This window comes from Candoia aspera, chromosome 14, assembly GCF_035149785.1.
Source record: "Candoia aspera isolate rCanAsp1 chromosome 14, rCanAsp1.hap2, whole genome shotgun sequence".
Classification (NCBI taxonomy): Eukaryota; Metazoa; Chordata; class Lepidosauria; order Squamata; family Boidae; genus Candoia; species Candoia aspera.
The window spans coordinates 17,766,521-17,788,570 of NC_086166.1; the positions used below are offsets into that span (position 1 = coordinate 17,766,521).

The 22,050-nt window shown below is 47.8% G+C and overlaps 1 protein-coding gene across 6 annotated transcripts in view; it reads left to right on the top strand.

Moving 5' to 3' along the window:
- Positions 1 to 21,149, top strand: part of TSC2 (TSC complex subunit 2) — a 55,912-nt gene extending 34,763 nt beyond the window's left edge. For 4 of the 6 annotated variants that reach the window (XM_063315152.1, XM_063315153.1, XM_063315155.1 and 1 more), the window contains 15 exons: positions 198 to 350; positions 1,012 to 1,121; positions 2,481 to 2,663; positions 3,501 to 3,716; positions 9,377 to 9,445; positions 12,441 to 12,595; positions 13,131 to 13,636; positions 14,580 to 14,655; positions 16,459 to 16,545; positions 16,894 to 17,080; positions 17,769 to 17,908; positions 18,355 to 18,433; positions 18,615 to 18,706; positions 19,554 to 19,652; positions 20,309 to 21,149. In XM_063315152.1, coding sequence (XP_063171222.1) covers positions 198 to 350; positions 1,012 to 1,121; positions 2,481 to 2,663; positions 3,501 to 3,716; positions 9,377 to 9,445; positions 12,441 to 12,595; positions 13,131 to 13,636; positions 14,580 to 14,655; positions 16,459 to 16,545; positions 16,894 to 17,080; positions 17,769 to 17,908; positions 18,355 to 18,433; positions 18,615 to 18,706; positions 19,554 to 19,652; positions 20,309 to 20,473 — 2,317 coding nt within the window. In that variant the 3' untranslated portion in view covers positions 20,474 to 21,149. The remainder of the gene's footprint in view (positions 1 to 197; positions 351 to 1,011; positions 1,122 to 2,480; positions 2,664 to 3,500; positions 3,717 to 9,376; positions 9,446 to 12,440; positions 12,596 to 13,130; positions 13,637 to 14,579; positions 14,656 to 16,458; positions 16,546 to 16,893; positions 17,081 to 17,768; positions 17,909 to 18,354; positions 18,434 to 18,614; positions 18,707 to 19,553; positions 19,653 to 20,308) is intronic. The other 2 variants (XM_063315154.1, XM_063315156.1) reach the window with 2 other exon arrangements.
- The last annotated feature ends 901 nt before the right edge of the window (positions 21,150 to 22,050 follow it).

The following is a 22,050-nucleotide window of genomic DNA, read 5'->3' on the forward strand; positions in this document are numbered from 1 at the left end:
TTTAGACTGATTTTGAAGAGATAGTTTGCTCGGGGGGACTGAAAATCAGTTGAGAATCGTGGCTCTTGATTCATTTGTACTGTGGATTTTCCTTCCAGAGGTGGGGTTGGGAATATAGAAGTCTCCTTTGAGAATTTTTAAATGACTTTTGGCATCTCCCATGCAGATGTTTATCCTTGTTTTCTGGGGGCTTTTAGGTCTCCAGTGGGTGAGTTCCTCTTGGCTGGAGGGAGGACCAAGACATGGCTGGTGGGTAACAAGCTTGTTACAATCACTACAAGTGTTGGGACAGGAACCAGGTCCCTCCTGGGCCTTGACCACGGAGAGCTCCATAATGGCACAGAATCCAGGTAAGCTGCCTGCAGCCCTCTTGCTTTGCAGGGCCTTTTTAAAGTAAGAGGCACCAAAAATGAACTACTAAATGTTGTGATTGCGAGGGAAGCTGGAGCTTTTGTCCGGTTTTTAAACATTGGCCTTGTTTAGATGGTCAAGTTTGCAACTGTGAAGGTAGCCTAAATTGCAAGGCAGGGAGGGAGCTTGGAAGGAAGGCATGATCTGGTTCTGCTGGATAAAAGGCATCAGTCTTTGGAGTTCTCCAGGATGCTCTGCCACTATTATGGGCTTCTTGTCCAGGTCACAATAGCACAACAGCAGAAGATTATGCTGTAAACAAATTTACCAATGTTAATTGAAATATCTGTATGCATAAAACATTGTGTTACATCACAAACAAACAACAGTGCTTGTCCTGACGCCACCGCCCAACTAATATCCTACCATACACGGACATAGGAAGCATATTCTCTGCATAAGCCCCAAGTCCATCTTGCCCTATGTTTCCTGCTCTGACTGGCAGTTTCCAGTTGCTCCCCGAACTGGATCTTCCAAGGCATGAACTGGGAATCTTCTTTCTGTATATAAACCCTGAGCTCATTCTTATAAATGCTGCCATTTTAGGGCCAAAAGAGCCTCTTGTTTCCTAGTGAACTGACGGTTGCTTTCGGTTACCAGTTCAGATCACAGCTTGCAAGTGAGACAGTCAAAGGAGGCACCAGCGAAACTCGAATCTCAGGCTGGCCCACAGGTGGCTCGAACCCGCAACCGAGTCAGGTCCATGTCAGGTAAGGAGCCTCCCACAGCCTCTATGAAATACATGAATGAGTTTAGGGACGGCAAAGCATACTAGGAACCGAGCTTGTTGTTTGTATGCTCTGCTGAGCTGGGAGCCTTGTTCCATCTAAGGATATTCTGCAGCGAAAGAACATTGAACTGAAAACGGGGTTGAACCTTGATCTCCTGATTATCACATCAGCAGTTACAAAATGCACGTCGTCACATTTTGGTTTTCTGATTCTTATGCCTGAGCATTCCGTAATTCCAGGGAAGATCATTTCTTGGATGAGAGTGCTAAGGTCAAGATTTGTCTGAGGAACAATGGGTTGGAGCTTCTTGATGAGCTGAATGCAGGCGGCCATCCATAAGGCCAGTGGCTTGAAACGACTTTGCCTGTTGCTTGGAAGCTAAAAGCTTGGGGGCTGAGTTTCCTCTGCTAAATGAAGTTCTTGTGCCTGCGAAAAAGGGGGTATTTGGGAGCCTCTAGTACTTTAGACTGCAGCTCCCATAAAACCCAGTGAGAGTGGCTAGTGATTATGGCTGATGGGAGTTGTAGTCCAGAATGTCTGAAGGGCACCAGGTTGTCTGTCCCTGCCCTAAATAGGAGGAATGAGTTTATCAGCTGGATCTCACCACATCTTAAATCCTGTTAACAAAAGCCACATTGCTGTATCTGCATGGCCCGTTATTCCCAGAGAAATCAGCATGCTAATTCAGTGACTGAGTTCATAAGATATACTGAGCCACAAGCTCCCCAACCCTGTTTTAACCTTGTTGAGCCGAGTCGCGTGAACCAGCTTTAGGGTCTGCAGCTGCTGCTGAGGCTGCTTTAACCAGGGCACGGTGAGACCTTGGGCTTACATTGCAAGACTTCCGCAAGATGGCCGAGATCGAGCCCTGGAGGTGAATACACGGAGTGGAGCCCCGTCCTTCCTCGAACGTGGGTGCGCGTCCACGGCTCACAGGCATCGCGTCCACCCTCCCTTCAGACGCCTCTGACCGGCTGCCCTGGTGCTTGCTTCTGCAGGGGGGAAGAGCCAAAACGGTTTGGCGGAGTAGACCGGCTGCCGGGCCCTTCTCCTGTGTGGGAGCTGGGATCTTCTGCGCTCTCGGGCTGCCCAGGAGGAGGGAAAGGCCTGTGCCTGTGCTTGTGATGTGGTATGAAAGAGAGGGATGGACCAAACGAAAAGCAGCCATGTGCTGCGTCGGCATAGAAGGGCATGTGTTTTTAACTCTGCTTCCCAGGAAAGGGGTTGCTGGTTTGTACTTTGGTTACCCAGGCTGGACTTGTGCCTTCTGCATTGCTCCTCCTGTTCTTTGATCCGGCCTTAAATCAAAATGCGGCTCTCTGAATTCCTCTTGCACAGGAGGCCATGCCCTGCGGGTTGGTGCTTTGGACAGCTCTGCCGCTCACTTCCCAGCCGGTACGGTGCCCCAGGCACCCCCCAGCTCTCCTGCTCCTGCCACCCAAACTGAGAAGGCCAACCTGGCTGCTTATGTCCCCCTCCTGACTCAAGGCTGGGCAGAAATACTGGTGCGGAGGCCAACAGGTAGGAGCGCAACTTGCTGACAGAATGTTGGCAAGCATGATGAGCACCTTAGTCACGGTGTGGCCTCTTGTTATATCTTGATTGGGGTTACGCTGAAGTAGGAGCACCAGGACAGTGTGTGTGTATGCCTTCCAAGGGGGTGTGTGGGAGGAGTGTGCGCTCTCCATCAGGAGGCTCTGCTGACATCCATTTTCCAGAGGGTTGTGGAGATGAGAGGATGATCCTGCTGGCACTTTCAAAGGAACGCCAGAGGGGAACAGGGAAGCAGTCTGGGGAAGGACTTTAGGAAGGGCTTGAGTGCCTGTGCAATGAGTTGAGGGTTGGGGGGCTTGGAGACATCCTGGCTGTCCTTGGGAGCTGAGCAAGGCTTCTCCACCATGGTGTGGGCAAATGCCCAGGAACAACGCCTTGCTCCTGCTGTTCAGTGTCTAGTATTCTGCAGGGATGAGGGATCGAAATTCGCCCATAGGTTCCCTGATATGCATGCAGCAGCTTCCAGCTGGCAGAAACTCCTGTCTGGGAGCTGTGCCGGGAAAGAAGTGTTATAGACTGCTGGTTCCTGGAAAGGCCACCTTCAGTCAGACTGGATTAAGGATGGGGACGTCAGATTCTCTGGGGAGCTGGATTTCAGTCTCCTCAGCCAGTCTAGCCACTGGCCACGTTGGGAAGTCCAGAGATTCCAGGGGCAAATGGATCAAAATTGCTCTAAGGCCAGTCATGTGAAAAGGCACGTCAGGGGAAAAGCCCTTAGGAAGAGGTGTTTCGCTTCCTAGATAAGGCTGCCTGGCTTGACGGAGCCCTCTGCAGCTGTGTCCCAAAGGTCTTCTCTTTCCTCAGGTAACACCAGCTGGTTGATGAGCCTGGAAAATCCACTGAGTCCCTTTTCTTCCGATATCAACAACATGCCCCTGCAGGAGCTCTCCAATGCCCTCATGGCAGCAGAGCGTTTCAAGGAGCATCGTGAGACAGCCTTGTACAAGTCCCTCTCGGTCCCATCCTCCAGCTTGTCCACAGGAACAGCCAAGCTGTCTCTGTTGCAGCGCGCCAACACAGGTGAGGCAAAGCTCGGGCGGCCTGGCGTGGCCCCCCAGTGGAGGCCATGGGAAGCCAGATCTTCCCAGTTGTACTGAGACTGCTGTCTGGCTTCCCTCCAAAGGAGTTGTATTGCACAGAAAGCATTGAAACAGCATCCATCTTCCTAAAAGGAAGACTGATCCATTCAGGATAGTCTGAGAGCTGTAAATAATCATGTTCCAAATCTCTTTTAAAAAGCCATCAAGAACACATACTGAATAAGTTAAAGCATTTAATGTAGAAATGCAGGATAAAAATACAAATTCATTAGGTGTGGTTGCATATATTAATTTGAATTGTTTTGTTGAACTTTGGTGGGCCATAAAAAGTAGCAAGAGATGCTTCCTGCTACTCTCCCTACCTGGGACCAAAACCTACATTATCTCTAGCCAGGCAGATGTTCTGTGTGACCTCAGCCGAGGGAAGCAGGCGTCTTCCACTGGATGCGCGTTGGGCCAAGACATTCTATGGGAAGGACCGTATTGCCCAGCGAATGCCTGCTTCTGCCTCGGCAGACTTCAGCTTCAGTCTGTGGTGCAGCATCACGTACAGTTTTGGTTCTGGGAAAGTTGTAATAGCTTTGCTGGGCCCCCCTGCTTGGGACAAGTAGTAAGGATGAAGTTTGAAAGCCAGCAGTGCTTACAATGCCAACATTTTGCACTGCAGCAATTCTGATTCTGCCACAGTGGTGACATATAGAATTGTTCTAGTGTGGTTACTGGGTAATTTCACGCAAAATTCTTGGAGCTTATGGCTCAGTGGTCTCTCGTCAGAAAGTTTCACTGCTGTGGAACAAAATTCCTACCTTAGGATGGTGACTCACTGTCTCTTCTCTATTTTGGTGAAGGGCACATTGTGAAGTTCTGCCTCTACTGTCAGATCTTTACTGTTGTAATCACACCTTCCATCTCTGGCATCCTGGGAGCAGCCTCTGTACCACAGTTCGTCTTTTGTGCTGTTTGTGCCACTCTTAGTGCAACGTGTTCAGCAACATTTAATTGTGACAAGCGTTTGCCAGCACTGTTATTACTGCCAACCCATTAGAGACTCCAGTCCCACCCTCTCTGGTGGGTCCACTGATACAAGCCTCTTGCATTTGGGCAGCTACTGGTAGCAAGCCCTGTAGTAAAGAGCTGCACTCAGAAATGGAAGAGATTTTGAGGCCTCGAGAACCAGAAACTTTAAGAAGAAAAGGAAGGGCCCATCCTGAGTCTCTCCTGATGCTTCCAGTGTGTTAATCACACCCTAGATACCAGGCAGGGCAGCATTAGCTTCAGTAATTGATTGATCTGGGTGCTCCCAGCAAAGGCCTCTTTGTATCCACTTCTCTGCTAGAAGGGGAATGGATTGCAGGGCTCACCCTAGGTTCCACCAGTCCTCATCCCATCACTAGTTTCATCTGTCAGCTTCCTCCAGGTCCTCAGTCAGCAGAAGCAGGTACTCTGGATCAGGTCAGTCCGTTCCTTCTTTCTCTGAGACAACTCAGCAACATCTTTTTCACTTGGGACAGCCAAGCTCACCCCAGGCATCTCAGCTGTCATTAACCTCAGTGTCCCCTCTGGGCATCAGTTGCAGAACAAGATCTGCCCTTTTCCTGTGTAGGAGAGTCTGTACTCGACTGACTGCAGGTCTAGTGAGGTAGACTTCATTTCCTTCAAGAAGACAGTAGTGCCAGCTGCTGATGCAAATTTGTGTAATTTCAGCCAAAGGAGGTCAGAGCCTTGCACTGTGTCTCCTTTGCCTTTGCCCCTTCAGCCATATCCTAAAGGTAGAATACTAAAGAGCCTTCTCCATTACTGGCCCATCTCTAGAGCCTGGGACTTTTAGAGAATTGGCAGCTGTGCTGGTTTACATTGCCCAGCAGCCATCGGATGGATATCAGTCAGTATCTCTGCTTCTGTCTCTTTACTGGTGATGGGCAATCAAATACCTCTTTTGCCATTGCATGATCTCCAGTCTTACAATGAATACGCTCTCCACGTGGTGCATTTGCTTGACCTGGAAGTCCAACAGCCAGAGTAGCTTCTACAAATGTAGTTTTTCGTCTGGTGCAGGACTCAGTGGTACTGATGCTTCCATCTGATGAAGATGACAAGACTCTTAGTCTATGTTGTGGTCAATGACAACCATCTCAAAGCAGCGTGAGAAATTATATCAAGCACAGGGAGAGGCTGCACCTTCTACACACCCATCCTCAATGCCACCATAGCTAAGGTGGTTCGGTATCGCCCAACCCCCATGAGCACAAACCTCTGGTGGGCAAGGGAGGGATAAAAATCTCAGCTCCATTGGTAGAAAACCCTGTACCTCAAGGGCTCTGTAGAGCAGGAACAACTGGGTCTCCCTGGCCAACTGCCACTCTTTCCTGTGGGGAAAAGCATCTTTCTTCAACTTCTTACAAGATGATAAAAGAAAGATCGTCAAGGGGACTCAAGCAGGCTAAGGGAGGCAGTGGGATTTCTTCGGAGGAGGTACTGTCTCAAGTTTCCTCTTTTCTACAAAGAAATCATTCTTGATGATTTTTAACTGTAGTTAACTGGCAGAACACCAGTTTTCTTCTAGGGTCTGTTCCAAAAAGAGCCAACCCAGAAGTTTAAGGAGATGTTCGCCTTTCTCTGAAAGGTTTCCACAGTTTTATGATGGGTAATGACTGATGAGAGTCTCAGGAGCTGAACTTTCAGGCTTTAACTGAAGTTGACTTCACTCAATAGTCTACTTCCTTTTTTATTCTATTACTTTTGAACCCCTTAACTTTCTTTAATTATGAGATTTATGCTTTTACAATCCAGGAGGACAGTCTAATTAACTTCTCAAACTTTATTTTTCTTTTAACTGCCAAATAGACTAATAATTTTTTCAACAGTTTTAGAGCTACAGATTTGCTTAGAAGGAAGATAAGGATGGTTAAGAATAATATCAAATCAACACAGTAAGGATTTTTGTGTGAAGAGAGTATTCCTTTGATTTTATTTACTTCACTGTTTTTTTCCTTTTGCCAGAAACCCGAAGGGAAACTCAGTTTAATTTTTTTTAAATATGAATTATTTGTATAATTCATAGATTAACTTGATAACTGATAACATGTACAGTATCAAATTAAAATATTCTAAATGAATATTAAGAAGGAAAAAAATTGAAGCTAAAACAGGAAAATGCACATATTATATGTCTTCAAGAGACATATTAAAAAAGGGTAACGTAAACCTGTTGGAATATAAATATTTTGGTCAAAAATTTATAGCCTCAGGCAGATAGGGAAAAAAATGAAGTAGCTATATATGTGAAAAATTTACTATGGAATTTGGAACAACAAATCCAAGATAAAGAAGGGAGATTAATATGTTTTCAGACTGAATTTGGGAAAATAACCATTGTTTCCATTTTTATCCCAAATGACAACAAAATTAAGTTTTATGAAAGTTTTCAGTTGCTTCCTGAAACTAGAGGGAGACAGTCTGATTCTTGGAGATACGATTTTTTTTTTCAGATAGGAAGAAACCTGCTTTTATCTAAAAAGAGCTCCCTCAAAATGTTTTAGACTATATGTCACTATTAATCTCTTTTTGATGCTTGGAGATACAAATATCCTGCAGAGAAAGGATATTCGTAGTTCATAAAACGTACTCTTGAATGTGCTAGATTTCTAAATCATTGTAAACTGTTGTCACAGATGTTGAAATCTTAGCTCCTCCATATGCAGATCATAACCCAACTCTGTTTATAAGATTAGACAGAGGAACCTCTAGATCAAAGAAGTGGAGAATTGACAGGTCTTTTCCAATAAAAGGCATATGAAATCCTTGCAATTGTTAATATACTGTATACAGTACCATGTCAGTATATTTTGAAGGGATGCATGGTTTGGTAAAATTGAATAACAGTATCTCAGCCTGCAATGGGAATGCAGCTTTCGGAATTTGTTCCATTCTAGAGCAAATCATTTTTCAGCCTTGCTGAGGCCCCTGCTCACTTAGTTCAGCTTCTGAAGCAGGGGGTTCTGCTGGCCTGTCTCAGTGGATAGATGCAGCCTCATCCAAATGAGTGGCTGTAAATAAGTGTCTTTGTTTATTTGACTTACGTGGCTGCTTGCTCAACCTCAGGAGGAGCCTGTAGCACCTTTCTGACTAAAAGCTTCCGCCTTTCAATAAAATGTGTTAGTTCGGAAAGGCGTTCCCAGACCTGTTCTGATCTTTGGCCACCATAGTTGGCGCAGCTCTCCTCTTGCAACGCCTGTAACTGGAACCCCTCGGCATATACACAGTGCCCGGCCTGCTGCTTCTGCCAATGTGAGCAGGAACTTCCCAGGACAGGTTTTGTTTTATTTTGCTGGGTTTTTTTCCTTCCGCCAGCTCCTGTCTCCCAAGTCTAGAATCCACCCTTGAGCAGTTAGTGCCTTGTGTTGGTTGCACACCTCCTTTTTTGTGGCCATGAGCCTCCCCACCCTTCCCTCTTTTCAGATACATTTCGAGAAAACCACTGCGCCTAAATAGGAACAGAGGATTTTAATGCATGTTTATTTAATTTTGCAGGGATTGCAGAATCCCTGGGAATGCTGCATGTTTTCCTATGTATACTTTTCCAAATGTTATGATGCAGGTTTTCCATCAGACAAGATCCAATAATGTATATGTTAAATTACACACCAATACGTTAATAGTAATAAATATAGTACGTAAAAACACATTGCATTTGAGAGGAAATTGCTTTCTCAAATGTGTACAAAATGTACATGTCAGAAGAAAAGCTTATGAAAATGTATTTTTGTGCTTGCTTTTTTAAAATAATAAGTACCTAAGGAACCCCACAAATATGTGTGTGGTGTGTGTGTATATATCTATGTTAATAATGTAATTTAAAAAGGCCTCAGAAAAATTGGGACTAAACCGTTAAAAGTTAATTGCTGTAAATCAGGTGTAGATTTATACTCCCAGTGTGCTATAATACTTCAAATCTTACGTTCTACGAGGTAAATCAAATTGACTTTAAGTTTTACAAATATTTTAAAAACCGCTTTGTCAAAACTGAGTTGATCCAAAGTAGCAGCATTATGAAATGTCCTAAAAGTCATAATTTGCCTAATTTTTTGCATATTCATAAGCTGGCTATCTCACATAATAGTATCTATAACTCAGCATTTTTCGTAAGTATCTTGCATCACTACGTTCAAATTTAGGAACTGATTCTCAGACAAGTAAGGGTAACAGTGCTTCCAGGGTTTCAGGGAGCTCAGAGTGGAGTGAATTTGGAATTCGGAAGGTCCTTTTTCCAGTCAATGATCAAAGCTGAAGTAATTGTCTGGTAAGCCTGAAACTGGAAAACCAAATCGGCCTTTGCCAACAGGAAATTACAATTTACAGTGAAAAATCTTGGAGGATGCCTCTGTCAGAGAAAGCTATTTAGTAGTATATAAATTCACTCCCCCCCCCTTTTTATTTTTAAAATCATCCATTGCAGAGGAGGCAGAAAATATTAGAGGGAAACTGAAATGGTCAGATTCATCCATCTCTGCTCCTGGGCCTATGCTTTTACATACGTATTGTGGTTGCTCTTATTTTTTTCTCCACATTGTCTGTCTGTCTGTCTGGGTCTCTCCCCTCTTCCTTTTTGATGTAGCTCCTCCCTTGGTTTTCCCTTCACAGTGGCCTCTTTCTCTGCCCTGGGCCTGACCAGTTCTCAAGGAAGGTTGCACAGGAGCATTTCCTGGGCAGGTATACTTGCATCTTTTAAAGGAGGGTCTTTGGTGTTTTGTTCTGTTTTTGAAGACAACTTGATATAGAAAGAAGCATTACTGGGATTCATACACAGGGCTTTTTGCCGTCCTTCCAGCCATCCGTCTGCCTTGTCATCTTTTTCATCATGGATGGAAATACTAAGGAGAAGAAATGTGACAAGCCAGACGTGGCCTCTGGTCCACAGAAGCTCAACAGGCAGGGCACAGAGCTTACAAAGGGCAAAACCTGCCATTCCTTTCACCTTTTCTTACCACTTAAATTTCCCTTCCACTTTCTGCATGGTTCAGTTGTACTTTCTTGTGGTTGTGTTATGCAAGTTGCTCAGCTCCAGTCTCAAGCTATAAAGCTCAGAATATAACGATCGGAAGCAAAGGTGTGCAAAACCGTACTAAGAGGTGAAAAGAAAGGTGCCCTTGTTCTGTGCAAAAGCTGCAATGAATGATGCACAAAACAGATAGTCCTTTGTATGGGATGCTCAGGGCATTGTCTTAAAAAAAATTTTCAAATAATTTTTTAATTAAGAATTATAAATGAAAGGAATAAAAGCCAATACAAAATACAGAAAATGTAAATAGAAAAATACAAAAGAAAGAAAAAGAAGGGAGGGGTATGAAAAAAGAAAGAAAAAAGAAGCAAGTTCCCCCTTCATCCCAGCAAGTAAAGACAATTTCAATTACCTTTTACCATCTCTAAATAGAACATAATCTCTCTTCTCCCCATAGCTCATAAGTAAAAAAACAAAATCCAAACACTTCGTCAGTCGTTCTTTATATGTCCAGTAAGGGCAACCAGATACAACTATTTTCCTCTTTTAGCCCTGATCAAACAAACCAGCCCTGTATTCCTTCCCAGAGTTTTTAAAAATATTATTTAACCCCTTTAAAAAGAGTCCCAGAGGTAGTTTGCTGGTCATCTGTATTTCCAGGCAAAAATCTTTCAGAACTTGAACAGGTTTCTTTTGTATATCCAATAAGTAAAGTTCATCCTTTTGCTTGTCCCTTGTAATAAAGTCCTTCAGAACCTTAACGGAGCTCCTTTGGATATACAGTAAGAAGATGTTATCCAGATCAGTTTCTTGGTTTAGTATCTGTCGGTGTCGTTTAGTCCCCCTTCCAAGTGCTTTCACAGAGACCCATTGCAGTTCTTGTTCTGTGTCTTCATTGCAACATGCTCTGTCCATCCTGTCTGGCAGGTGAGATATTCAAAAGTGCAGATTTCCGCTCCATGTTCTTTATCCTCGAGCTCCCTCTAGTGTCCAACCTTCAAGGTCTCCTTATCATGAAAAAGCCAAAACAGTCGCCATTTTTTCATGAGAAAATATCTTCTGATTAATTCAAAATTATAATTCCAAATCTCTCTGACCCCTTAATCCATTGTTAACTTTCTAAAATCCATATACTAAGCACCCTTTTGCTGCATAGTAAAAAAAAAATAGATTTTCAAAACTGTTAAAGTCAAATTTATGCCGTTGTCCTCTAAGGAGGAAGAAACTTACCCGATGAATACAGTAAAGCCTTGTAAATCTGAAGGGTCTTAATCTCTCCAGTAATCAGAAGAAGAAAAAAATTAATCCAAAAAAGTGATTAAGAAATGAGGCCTGGTCAAGCTTAGTGTCTGTAAAAGGCTGCTTTGTGAGTGTGAACTCGATGTAATCCCAGCTCCCCGCCACTCCACTCATAAGCCGACCGCAAAACAAGTTTCCACGGTCTACTCACAGGTAGTGGCTGTCCGGAGTCAGGTGGATAATCTCAATGATTTCTCCTCCTCCCGGAGAAATTTTGCCGATCTGGAGCCAGCATCCAGCCGTGATTCCCCTTGCAAATGCTGTCCTGCTAACGAGGACGTCGGCTCACCATGCTGCTCACAGGAAGCATTCAGACGCTCAGTGCGTTGTCAAGCCCTTTTCAAACGTTTGCTGCTATTTTAAAATACTATCAGAAAATTAGGGCAAAACCTGTCTTATCTTTCCCGTTACTCTGTCACCAGCCCCTTACTTGATAATAAAATTATTTGCTGAAAAACAGATTCTAATCAGGAGCATTTGTGAAATTTGGCAAAAGTCTTCTGGCTTGAACAATTTAGTAGTCCAGCACATTAGCGAGTAAGGTTGTGTGATTTTAACAACAATTCTGAAATAACTATTTTGAAATGCGCTACTGCAAACTTCAGCCAATATCCCCAGAGCTAGTGGGTTTTTTCCTCTGTTGCTGATTTTGCTGACTTCTTTTATCTGTAGAAAAAATGTGTAAAAAAATACCTTGAAAAAGAAATTGCCCTTGGACTTGCCTGGCATGGATTCATGTGGGACAGCATCCCATAATCCAACCTTTTTTTCAGGCCACTAAGCCACCCACCCTTCCTACCACTTGTTGCTTCAAGCCTGCAGTATCTTTGACAGCCAGTGGCACCTTAGCAAGGTCAAAACCTTGTGTAGAAGTCTCGGTTCCTGTTCAGGTGTCTGCACGGTGCCCAGCGTGGCCACCCTCGTAGAAAGCGCAGACTAGCCGAGGAACCAAGTTGGGACGCAGGGCCTTCTTGCCTGGCTCTCGTTTGGCCGTGAGCGAAGCGGCTGGGCTTAGTCCTAGGCAAGCCTCCCTCTCTGGGCCTCAGCAGGTCAGGGTCATAATGTAGCCTCCGGGGTAGGGCTGCTGCAAGTACATTGCTGTAGCAAGGTTCTGTCCGTAACGTACTTTGGGCAAAGTTGTTGTAAAAACACTGGGCTAACTCGGCCTGTCTCGCTTGCTGTGCTGCAGCCGCTCCTCTGAAGTCTGTGAGAGGAAAAGACTGGACGGTCCTAATTTTTGTTTGAAAAAGCAGCCCCCCAGGCTGCTGCTCCCTGGCAGCAAAGTGGACGGGAGGTAGTTTGCAAAACCGCAGAGTTGCAGGAGGGCTGGAATATCAGAAGAGGAAGCCCTGCTCTCAGGAAGTAGTCCTCCTCATCGCATCCCCTGTTCTTTGCATCTCTTCACAGAATCTGCAGTAGTGCTAGAAGAAGGAAGCCCCCCCGACGCAGATCCGAAAGGAGTGGAATTCCGCCCCAGGTCCCAGGAGATCGAAGGCTTTGAAGCAGTGTCTTTGGGGCAAGGCCCGGGTGAAGAGAGGCCGGGCCGAGGCCCCTACGGTCGGGTAAGGCAGCTCTTTCCTGCCCCGTTTGACCTTGAGGCAGAGCTGCTCAGGGCGCCTTCTGGTTGGGAGAGGTCCATCGAGGTCCCTGAGAGACCGATTGCTTCAAGGACTCTGAGAATTTGCAAGTTCCGGTCAGGTAAATGCATTGATTGCAGTACAGGTAGAATTTGTGGGGCAGGTAGAATTGCTCCTCAAAAGGAGATGCTACTGGAAAAAGCTCTGTAAAGAGGAGCGAAAGGAAAACACAGATCAGAAGCCACTGTAAATTGTTTTACTTTTTATAATTTTCATTAAAGAAGTTTTTAACAGGATAAAAACAATGCAAATTTTTAAAAATATAGGGAGAAAATAAAGAAAAATAGTGAATAGGTAAGAAGGAAAATAGGGAAAAAAGACAGAAAAGGTTATGAAGAAGTGGCTTCTGATAATCTTAACAGTGGTTATAAATACATTTATATTTTGTCTTCTCTCTCTAAGTTGTTCTGTGAAGGTTCTCCCTAAGCAGGTGGCTCTTCCTCCCCACTCCCTTTTGCAGTCATCGTCGACGTCTAGTCAAGAGGAGAAAGCGCCCAGAGCAGAAGATTTGGCTGCTGTTGGCATTCCTATCGAAAGGACCAGGAACTTGGAAGACAGCCGGGCCTTCGAAGCCCTCTCTTTCCAGCCGTCCCAGACCCTCAGCAAATCCAGCTCGTCTCCAGAGCTTCAGACTCTGCAGGAAGCTCTCAAGGATCCGGGTGGCGAAGAGTCAGCCCAGAAACTAAGTGGCGAGGTCAAATCCAAGTCTCAGTCTGGTCACCTGGAAGAAGAGGCGGCTGGGGGCTGGCTGAGGAAGGGGGAGGAGGACCAGGCCCCTGGAGGGACAAGGCTGGCTTCGGGGACCCCTGCCTCTTCTCTCCACTCACCGACTGGCCACCGACCCCGAGGCTACACAATCTCTGACTCGGCTCCCTCCAGGAGAGGCAGAAGGATCGAGAGAGACCCTTTTAAGGGAAGAGCAGCAGCCGCCTCCAATGCAGAAAAGGTTCCAGGCATCAACCCAAGGTGAGGGATGGTTATGGCTGGAAATTCTTTTTTCCCCCTATTGAGCATCCATCAGAACTGGGCTCTTCATCCGGAATGTAGGACCGGATTTAGAGAACTGGACAAGATGGTGGTATGAATGAGCAGCAGCTCCTGAAGAGGGTAGGAGCATCTTGGAAAAGTCCGGGTGTGGCTGCCTAGGGCAATGGTTCAGTGGGTGGATGGACAGATGGACGGACCTCAGTCCATCCTGCCCTAGTTTTGTTTCTGTCACAACCCTCACGCAGTTGCAGACACTGTAAACACCTTTCCTCAGTGTGTGACATGCTGCTTTGAGTGCCACAGGATCCAGAGAACTGAGCAGACGATAACGTGTTCTTATCTGCACCGTAACTCAGAATCGGGGGCCCAAATAGAGTTTGTGTAGAACGAAGGCCTCCCTGTTTGTGGTTTATGAGAAGGATCAGCGCTTCCTGGAGGGTGGTCCTGTTCGCTCTGCAAGAGCTGAGAGTCAGCTTCCTTCGCCGGGGCCTGGCCTCTGAGGACCAGGGACCAGGAGCAGCTGTTGCTGCCTGAAGCTTCCTGGAAATGTTTGGCTGTTTGCTCCTTGAAATAGGGTGGCTGGACTCAGTGGGACCTTTTAACCTCACCCAGCTCATAATAATGGTGCGTCAAGCCAGGAAGAATATCTGAAAAATTGCTCACATCTGCAGTTTTATGAATGACCAGTTTTTTTCCTCTCTCTCGGGAGAAGCACTCATGCCATTTACAGTCTGCACATTTGGGGGGGTTGTCTCCTCACTGTCCTTTTTCATGGACTTTTTGAGCAGACAGCCAGAACATTTCCTTTTTCACACGCATGCGTTGTTCATTGCAGGTTATTATGTGTTCCATAAGCCAACAGCAGTGCGAAGGCCTTAGATCCGATGCAGCTAAATAGGCTTAATTATTCCTTTTTCCCCAGCTTTGTGTTCCTGCAGTTGTATCACTCCCCATTCTTTGGTGATGAATCCAACAAGCCTCTTCTGTTACCAAATGAGGTAAGCTTGAGCATGTTGTGATTGATTGATTGATTGATTGTGTGCCGTTATGTCATTGTTGACTCTTAGCAACCACATAGATAGATTTTCTCCATGACGGTATATCTGTCGTCGATCATTTTATATTTTCTATCCGTGTGGATTTCCTGGTAAAAATACAGGCATGGTGTACCTCTCATGGCCTTCTCCCGCGCAGTATGAATTGATGCCTTTGCCATTGTCCCTAAAGCGATCCTCTGCCTCCAGCATCTTCCTCTGTAGCTGCTGCCCAGTGCAGGTGCCCGCTTGCTTTAGCCGGGCAGCTGGGATGACCTCCACGCCTTGGGTGTCAGCCCTCCCAGGTAAACCAGACAGGAAGCACAACCAGACAAGCCATGTCTAGTTTATTGTTAGGCTACATTAACAGAACTTTGCAAGTCTGGAAGTACAAATCTCCCACCCTCTCTACTTACCACCTGCCCAAATTTATTTCCCTCTAAGTTTCTTTCTCTGGCCGTTACGCTGCTGTGGGCTCTTTCCTTCTTTATCTGATCATTCCCTAGGCAGCATCTCCCCCCCCCCCCCGTCTTCCGAGGTCACCCTCACATTCCACTACGGTGGGTGGCCCTGCTGGGAGTATATACCCTTGGCAAACACTCCCAGCATTCTTTGCTCCTCCCTCCCAGGAACACGCACTCACACACACTGCCACAGCGAGGCGGCACAGCAGGATTTTGGTGTTGGGGGAGCATGTTGTACTAAATATTACATAAATGAAATAATGAACCAATAAATTTGATTGAAGACAGTGGCTGTGGAGAGACTGTTGCTAAAGCGTAATTTCCCGGCAGGCTCAGTGGGGCCCAGGAGGTGGGAAATGCTTCACTTTGGATGAGTGTTCCCAGTTACACACTCCGGACCCAGAAATGCTTAACAGTGATAAGAACAGTTTAATATTCCTTCTCTGGGAAGAGGCTCAAATGCTTCAGCGAGTTCCAAGAATTTCCTGATTCCCTAGTCCTGTCTAATTGGGTTGAGTCCGAGTTTGGAAGAGACTCCTGTGGCTGCCCGGCTGCCCTTGTTTCGCTTCTGCTTCTGCTTCGCTGGCTTGGTTTGGGAATTGGGGGACCACATTCAGGGGACTTTGCTTCTGTTCAGAAGGGACATTTATAGAATCAGGCCTCTTTGCATCCGTCGCGTCTGCAAGGACTTGACCTTTGTGGGACTGCGGCAAGTCAGGCCTTCTAGAGAGTGAAGCAAAGTTCCTTCAGCCCAGCCCACAGTCGTTTGTGTGCTCCTGAACACAATTTACTTAGTGTTTGTGACATTGTCACCCCACTCAGCAGCGGTGGCAGTTTATAAAGAGATCACTCAAAAAGGGAGGAAGAAGGGAAAAGACTAAGCTCGTTCCTTTCTTTCTAGCAGGGAAAGGGGAGGAAGTTCCCTGCAGCTGCTGCTTTTCTGGCCAGTGGAGGGGCCAGGCCAAGCCCCTCCTCTGCTGCTCCTCTGGCACTCCTGGGAATGTATATGTGGAAGGGGATTGTGGGCGTTTGGCTTTCTAGACCATGTTGCTCCCCTGCTTCCTGAGAGTTGCAAGAGAGGGGGAAGAGTATCTTGTACGCAGACAGGCGTCTGGTGTTGCCCTGGGAGTGGGTGGGACCGCGTGCAGTTTTCCATGAAAAATACTTTGGTGGGTTTTAGCAGTGAATTAAACTCTCCAGGACGATGAAGGGAGTATCTTGCCTTGTTTAAAGATTTTAAAAAGCTCCCTGAGTGTGGGTGTGACCCAGTGTATTTCTGTCCCTCTCGTCTTTTAATCCTTAGACCTTTGAGAGATCCGTTCAGCTTCTAGACCAGATCCCTCCCTATGACACTCACAAGATCGCGGTGTTGTATGTTGGAGAAGGACAGGTATGTGCCGCGTCCGGTAAAAGTATATTCCTGAAGTCACAGTTCTGTCAGCAGAACCTGTTTGGGACAGAGGGCCACTTTAGGAGGAATCTTTTCTTGGACGTGCTGGTTGCACGACTGGATTGAAGCAGGACCTTCGTTCCACCAGTCTGAAAACTTGGGCAGCTCCCCTCTCAGTGGTCACGTGGTCGGTCCTGGCTGTGGTTAAGTACACAGTTAACCACAAAGGCCCTCGAGGTTTTCAGATACAGTATAAACCCTGAATGGCGGAGCTCTTGCACTGGCAGGGCCCCGAGATTCCGCCGGGTTGGCTCTGCCCTGAGAGCTGCTCTCCTCCTCCTCCTGCAGAGCAGCAACGAGCTCGCCATCCTTTCCAACGAACACGGCTCCTACAGGTACACAGAATTCCTGACCGGCCTGGGCAAGCTCATCGAGCTCAAGGACTGCCAGCCAGACAAGGTCTATCTTGGCGGCCTGGACGTGTGTGGGGAGGATGGGCAGTTCACCTACTGCTGGCACGACGACATCATGCAAGGTATGGGAGGCCGCGGAGGCAGCCTTTTCCCGTGCACGGGTTCCACCGCCTTCCTCCTCCGTGCCGGAGCTGTGTCTCGGGATCCCCTGCCCCCCACCGCTGTTATTCCAGAGCAAGAAGGGCCTGAACCCGAGGGCAGTTGTACTCTTCAAATTCTGGGATTCAGACCTTGCTGGGCGTAACTGTATTGATGTGGGAGTCAAGGCAGTGAAGAAGCTGGCTAACTCCTCACTTTGGGTGGGGGGTGGGGACCAGCCACAGTGATGCCACTTTGCATCGCTGCTCTGTGCCGAATGCTGGCCAGGCAACTGCTGGGTCTGCCTTCAGCCGGCACGAGGGAGCAGATGTCCCAGCTGAGGGGCCCTTCGGGGGATGAGGCTGGCTGGCTACCTGGAGCTTGTGAGGGAGAGGGAGGACCCTGCAGTACTTAGCTTTTCATTCTGGTTTTCAGCCAGTGCACGTGCGTCTTGGCCTCCGTAGCACCGTCCTGCCCGATGCTCCAAGCACGGAGCTTGGGTTCCTGGTAGTGTCTCGCAGACGGTGATGGCTGCTCCCATCCAGAAGCCCTTTCTGTGGCTTGGGCTGCCCACGTGTGTGTCTCCAGATGTCCTGCACTTACTGTGTCCCTTTTCTGCTGCTTGAAGACTGAACTGTCTGCAACTGATTTCCTCAATCCTTGGTTTTACAGCTATTTTCCATATTGCCACCTTGATGCCCACTAAAGATTTGGATAAATATTGCTGTGACAAGAAACGACACTTGGGGAATGATTTTGTTTCTATCATTTACAATGATTCAGGGGAAGACTTCAAACTGGGGACCATAAAGGTAAGGAGTGGGACACTGATTGGGCAAAGGTGGCTTGTGGTTTTACAGGCGGCCCCCTCTGCCCCCGGGCGGGGTCTTCTGCCAGTCGATGGTGGGGGATGAAGGGGAGAGAGTGAGCTGCTCCTAAAGGTTGCCTCTGCCGGTTCCAGGCTGAGAGGGCAGCAATGTCCTGAGCCAATAATTTTGCTCTTCTGAACAGGTGAAGTCAATAAAATTGGTTGGTGGGGATTCTCTAATTTGGATTCTTGCACTGATGGGGGTGGACGTGATGGCTTCAGTCGTCCCTTCCACGTCCATGTTCTAAATCACTTTATGACTAAGCAGGTTGCACATGCGCAGTTGGTCCTGAGAAGTGACGTGTGCTCACTTCAGTGGCTACAGCAAAGTTTACTGGTCCTCCATAATCTGTTCCCGCACACCAATTCTGCTTTTCCTTTCCTTTCTAGGGCCAGTTCAACTTCGTACATGTCATCATCAAGCCCCTGGATTATAACTGTAACCTGCTTACTTTACAGTGCCGTAAAGGTAGGCCAGCCACTCTTTCTCTTCCCCCAAGTTGCGCAGGGTGCTGGGTGGTGAGAGTGCTGTGGGCCTCGGGCAGGGTCAGCAAATGGTTGCTGGTTGGGCGGAATCTAAACGCTGGGGGGTTGGGTGGGGTGTGGTTTCTCCCTTTGCCACCTCATCGCCGATCCCCCTGCCATTACAGATATGGAAGGGCTCATTGACACGAGTGTGGTGAAGATTGTTTCAGACAAAAACCTTTCATTTGTCGCCCGGCAGATGGCACTGCATGCCAATGTAAGTGGAATTTGGGCGGGAGGGGTTACCTCCCCTTCCGTCAGCCCTACATGGCAGACCAGGCTAAGATTCCAAGGCTGTGTAGGTCAGGACTACTTTTATTGTAAAGCTACAGGAACAGAACCTTGCAAGCCTGAATGCGCGTCCCCCTCCCTCCCTTTATCTTTGTGTGGATTGGGGTGGGGGGTTGGTCTGTGACATTTGCTTGCCCAGGCTCAAGCCCCTCTTACCTGTCTGTTGCCCTGGTGGCGGTTCTTCCTCCTGACCCTCAAGACCATCCCTCTGCCCTCTGCACCTTCCCGCACTCTCACACCTTCCTCATCAAAGCAACATTGAATGAGGGGAGAGTCAGGAGCCACTCAGGCTGGGAAGGCAAGGGCTGTACGGCTGGCCTGAGCGCCAGATCTGTTGTCAGAAGCCGGCACTGTCTCTTCCAGACCCGGAGGAGGCCTTGAGACTGAGTCCCTGCGGCAGCTGACCCAGCAGAATCAGGCCCTTCCTGCAGGGTGCCCAGTGGCTCCCGTGGGTCATTGGGCTAGTGCTGGCATGTACCCCCAGGAGGCCTGTTTTCATCCAAACGTGTTTCACACTAGGGGCATTTGCTAGATTAGAGCAGGGTTTCTCAACCTTGGCAGCTTGAAGATGTGCAGACTTCAGCTCCCAGAATTGCTAGCTGGGGAATTCTGGGAGTTGAAGTCCACCCACCTTCAAGCTGCCAAGGTTGAGAAACCCTGAGTGTACCAGGTGTTGGCTTACTCAGCAGCAGGATAACCTGTCGGTGGGGCGGCCTCTCTGTTCAAGTTGTGCTCCACACCAGGAACCTTTCCTTTTTCTCCCTCCTGCTCAGATGGCTTCTCAGGTCCATCACAGCCGCTCTAATCCCACCGACACCTACCCGTCAAAGTGGATTGCTCGGCTGCGCCACATCAAGAGGCTCCGGCACAGGGTAAGGGCCTCCTCCCGCCTGCCCTCCCTCCCCTCCCCCTCCGCCCTGAAGGGCGCCCACTGAGATGCCACCACCACCGAATGACCCTAAGGCGACTCTTCCCACAACGCTCCTAGGGAGATGCGTGCAGCGTCGATCCCTTCCTTTTCTCAAATGGCCCCTTCTTTCAAACAGCTAGTGATGTTTGAAGCATGCAGAGGAGCAGTTAAGTCTGTGTCTTCATAAAAGGCAAACATTTCCTGAGAGAATCACATTTTCCTCTTCTGGATCTCCTGCAACGCAGTCTTGAATTACTCGCTTTAGCCCAAGTATGGGTGGCACAAACTGACCTTAGTAGCCATCCAACTTGCAGGTCTCTTGTGTGGATGATGGAGGCGTTTCGAATTTTTATTTACTTGTTTAATTTCTATGGCTGCCCGTCTTGCAACAGAGACTCTGGGCGGCGTGCAAAGATTAAGACCAACGGTTACAAACAGTAGCCCGTGACACCCGAGGCAAACCGTACCTCAAAACCGGCTCAGCAGCAGAGCCTTGCAAAAGGCTAACTGGGTCAGGGCCCTCTGGGAGGAGGCTGTTCCACAGGGCAGGGGCTGCCACAGAGAAGGCGTGCCCCGTGACGTCATGTCTTTGGAACCAACTTCTTCTCTTTCTTCCAGATCCGAGATGAAACCCAGTATCATGAAGCTGGTTTTCCCACCGTACATCCTCCGGTCCCTGCAAAAGCCTCGGCCCATGTCCCTCAGGACCCAGCTCCCACCTATGAAACTGGACAGAGGAAACGCTTGATTTCCTCAGTGGATGACTTCACAGAATTTGTGTAGGGTGACAAGCGGGCTGAGCAGGCCTCTCCAGTGCCCAGGGCTTCTGTTTCTCCCTCCCAGGCTCCAGCTCCAGCCGTTTCAGCCTCTTCTCAGCCCAAGAGGTGGGATTGCAGCTTTGTGCTCCCTTGAAAGCTGCTGGCCTAGAGAGACATATGGCTCTTGTGGGTTTTTTTTAACCAACAGTTTTGGGATTAAGCTTCTTAAAGTGAATGAAGGCACAACTCAGATTTATGATGTTTGTTTGAAGTGGCAGAAGAAAACTCAGCAGCCTGACGTTAATTTCCCCAAGGCCTCCAGCGTTCCTCTAGTGTGCTAGCAGAATTTCATAAAATGTGCCTGCCGTTGACTTCTATCCATTGGGGTGATTTGTGACTTGCATTTAGGGTTTGATCCTGCGAGAGCTGGGGAACCCTCGGCCTTCAGAGGAAAGCCAATGTGGCAGAGGTGTGTGGGCAGTTATTTAAGCTGAGCTTCAGGAGGCATTTGGGGCTGATGACCAGACAGTTTTGCTTAAATCTGTCCTGACTGTTGAGAGCAACACCTACATCAGAGTTAGGGAGAGCATTCTGAGGGAGCGGGCCTCTGGCAGTTCCTTTTTTAATAGGCTGCAGGGCTAATGGGAAATGTAAAAGTTTTCCTTCTCAACGAAAGCAAGAATTTTGTTTGCTGTTCTAAATCTGTCTCTTTGGAATTCAGTGGTTGGATGCTCTGTCTGTGCAGCCAAAGGCTGTTCTCGGGTTCAGACTGTGACTGGTGTATTCATGTGAAAGTAGGGAAAGGACCAACACTTTTCCCAAATGGGGGTAGATGCAGGGGCAGCAATAAAACTTCATTCTGCTGTATTGTTTTTCTTGTCTTTCCCCTTTGCTTCGAGGCAGGGATAAGGGGGGCACCTGGGGTGCCATTGCTTTCCAGGAGACTCCCTTTTAGGTACAGAGGGGGATTCTGGCCGCCCGGGTCAGCCTCCCTTTGTCTGTGAACCAGACAGACGCACGTTAAAATGCACACCCTGTAGCTAGCAAGGAGCCACGCTGCTACTTCAGGAAATCTCCCTGTTCAGTTGTGGGACAAAGTGATCATTAGGTGGCTTTGTGTGCCCACCACTTTCTCACTGGAGTGAGAGAATCATAGGGTGGGGAGGGGCCCAGCAGGCCTAGTCCAGCCCCCACCCAGCGCAGAAACCCTCACACCGTCCCGGACGAACGGCTGTCCATTCTTCTCTCGAAAACCTCCAGCAACGGAGCATCCATGATCCCAGGAGGCAGGGTGGGCCACTGCTTCATAGCGCTCAGACAGGAAAGTCCTCACTTCAGGCTTGGATCTCTCTCTGTAGAGCTTCCACCCGTTGGCTTTTGTCTTACCTGCGGGTGCTCCGGAGAATGAATGCACACCCTCTTCCCTGTGACAGCCCTTCGGGCATTGGAAGGCTGCTATCAGGTCTCCCCCATGGCCCCCTTTTTAAGCAGAACATGTCAAATTGCGCTCCGTAGGATTTAAACCCTAAGCCCCTTACCCTCCTTGTTGCTCTTCTCTGCATGCGCCCCAGTTCTTCAGCACACGTTTTTGGATTGTAGCAA